Source organism: Manduca sexta, unplaced genomic scaffold, assembly GCF_014839805.1.
Source record: "Manduca sexta isolate Smith_Timp_Sample1 unplaced genomic scaffold, JHU_Msex_v1.0 HiC_scaffold_3700, whole genome shotgun sequence".
Classification (NCBI taxonomy): domain Eukaryota; kingdom Metazoa; phylum Arthropoda; class Insecta; order Lepidoptera; family Sphingidae; genus Manduca; species Manduca sexta.
The window spans coordinates 7,876-10,073 of record NW_023594798.1 but is presented as its reverse complement, the minus strand read 5'-3'; the positions used below and the strand labels follow the sequence as shown (position 1 = coordinate 10,073).

Here is a 2,198-nt window from a genome sequence, read left to right as displayed (position 1 = left end):
TGCCCACCTCGTCGAGCAGGACGATGGCCGGTATGCAGACGGACTGTCCGCGGGGCGCCCATGCTTCGCGATGAGGACCAGTTTCCCCGTCTTCCAACGAAGTGGAAACTGGCCCCTCTCAAACATGCCGTGAGGAACCTCTGAAGTCGAGGCCCGAGATCCCCAAGGCCAGGACCCAGGCTTTTCCAGGCAAGCCGTCGGGCCCTGGGGCGGTGTTCTTGGCCTTCATCTTGGCCACCGCCACCCTCAAGTCTACCCCGGTCACCGCGGGAACAGTGACGTCGTCGTCGTGGTCCATGCCGGGCGCCGCCGAAGGCGGAGCCATGGGCGGAGCGTGCTCCCCTAGTGCAGGAACAGAGCGCCAACGACGCCCTCGACCAGTTCCTGCCGGAGACTCTGCGTCAGTGGGGGCGCCCAGATGCGGAGCTTGCTCCGCATCATTTTAGGACGTCCCCACGGGTCTGCGTCAAGAGACTCCAGCAACTCCTGGTGGGCGCGATTCTTAGACTCTAGAATCGCGCCCGAGAGAGCGTCTTTTGCGTCTCTGTACCCCTGGTATAGCTCCGCCTCTCGAGCCACCGCATCCACAGGCCGGATGCGGATTTGGCGGTACCTGGTGTACCGGCGTCGCGCGGCATAGCACGCCGCCTGGAGCGATGCCAGCTCCGCGACCACCAGTACACCTTGCACTCGCGCTTGGCTTCGGCGGACTCGGGGCATTGCCGAGTCGCAGACAGAGGACATAGCCTCCCGGAACCAGTCGGCCTCGTTATTCACATCGTCCGGCCTGACCGGTGCTTGCACCCAGGACTGGACGATGGAGGCTTCCAGGAGGAGCTCCTGTCCAGCTGTCTCAACGCCCAACGTGGACCACTTGGGGCCCGTCGGACTGGCGCGCTCGAGGGATCGGTGGAGACGTCGAACCGGATATACCGGTGGTCCGACAGCGTCTCCACCGCCTCCATTACTCGCCAGTCGACAACACGCTGCGACAATGCGGGGCTGGCAAACGAAATGTCCACCACGGACTCACCCCGCATCCGCACACACGTGGCGACGGAACCCCTGTTGAGGACGTCCAGGCCAACCTCCAAGGCCCAGTCCTCAACCATTCGCCCCCGTACATCCGTGTACCGGGAACCCCAAGCCTGGCTCTTGGCGTTGAAGTCCCCAGCACGACGACGGGAAGCGAACCGTACTCGACGACGACGTCACTCAGCTCCCTGAGGGAGTTGTGGAACTCGGCGAGTTCGGCTCGGAGAGAAGTAGCACCACTACGACTATCCCTCCGAACCGAGCTGCGACACAACCCTGGCCCCTCTTCACCCGCTCGTGGGTCAGGGTACCGGCGGCGGCCGACGCGATGATGGCCACCGAGCCGCTCAGGTCCTCCACCCAGTCATTCCTGGGCGGGACAAAGTACGGCTCGGAGACCACGGCGATATAATCGACCACCGCGCCATGCTCTGGAGCAAGAGATCCTGAGCTCTGGCGCAGTGGTTGATGTTCGCCTGGAGAAAGCGCAATGGGGCCATTAATGGCATTCCATTGCGCTCTCTCAGAAGTAGCAGCGGCAGCGCTGGCGGAACCGCGGCGGAAGCGGCAGTGGAGGCCGTGGGCCGGCGTTTGCCCCGGTATTGGCGGGAGCGGCGCAGGCTCTACTCCCCGCCCGGTGTTCGGCTGGCTTGCCAACCGCCGCACAGGCTAAGCAGTGCGGCTTGTCGGCGGTGCACGAGCCGATTTTATGACCGGGCTGACCGCAGCGGAAGCACAACGCGCTGCGGTCGACCTCCGAGGTGCACCTTACCCCGACAAAACTTACTCTGCCCTGAAAGGCGTAAGGTTTATTACGTATGTATCTACATCAATATTACCAAAGTCACTTCAGTATAAATTACATTAAAGAACAGATTCACATACAACATCTGTCACAAAACAGTTCGACATTTTCACCTGTTGGGCACATTAATGAGAAACCGTTCGCATTTTAACGGCTCGCAGGTTGATAAATCATATCGGAAAGATTGATGCGACGCTCTGTGAAAGGAAACGGCTTTGATTTGTGAGAGTGACGGGCGCGCGGCAGTCAGCGTGACAGTGGTACGCTGGCGATGGTAGCGTGACAATGGAGTGACGTCACGCCCGCACCCCCCCGCGTGTACTGAACTTTGATATACTAATATTGATTTTGAAAATTA

At 60.8% G+C, this 2,198-nt stretch overlaps 1 protein-coding gene across 1 annotated transcript; it reads right to left on the bottom strand.

Annotated features, from left to right (window-relative positions):
- Positions 1-342: 342 nt before the first annotated feature.
- Positions 343-1,112, bottom strand: LOC119193176. Its single transcript, XM_037446826.1, has 2 exons — positions 1,034-1,112; positions 343-986 (listed from the first exon to the last, which is right to left on the bottom strand). The coding sequence occupies exons 1-2, from the start codon at positions 1,110-1,112 to the stop codon at positions 343-345; spliced, it is 723 nt and encodes a 240-aa protein (XP_037302723.1).
- Positions 1,113-2,198: the final 1,086 nt, after the last annotated feature.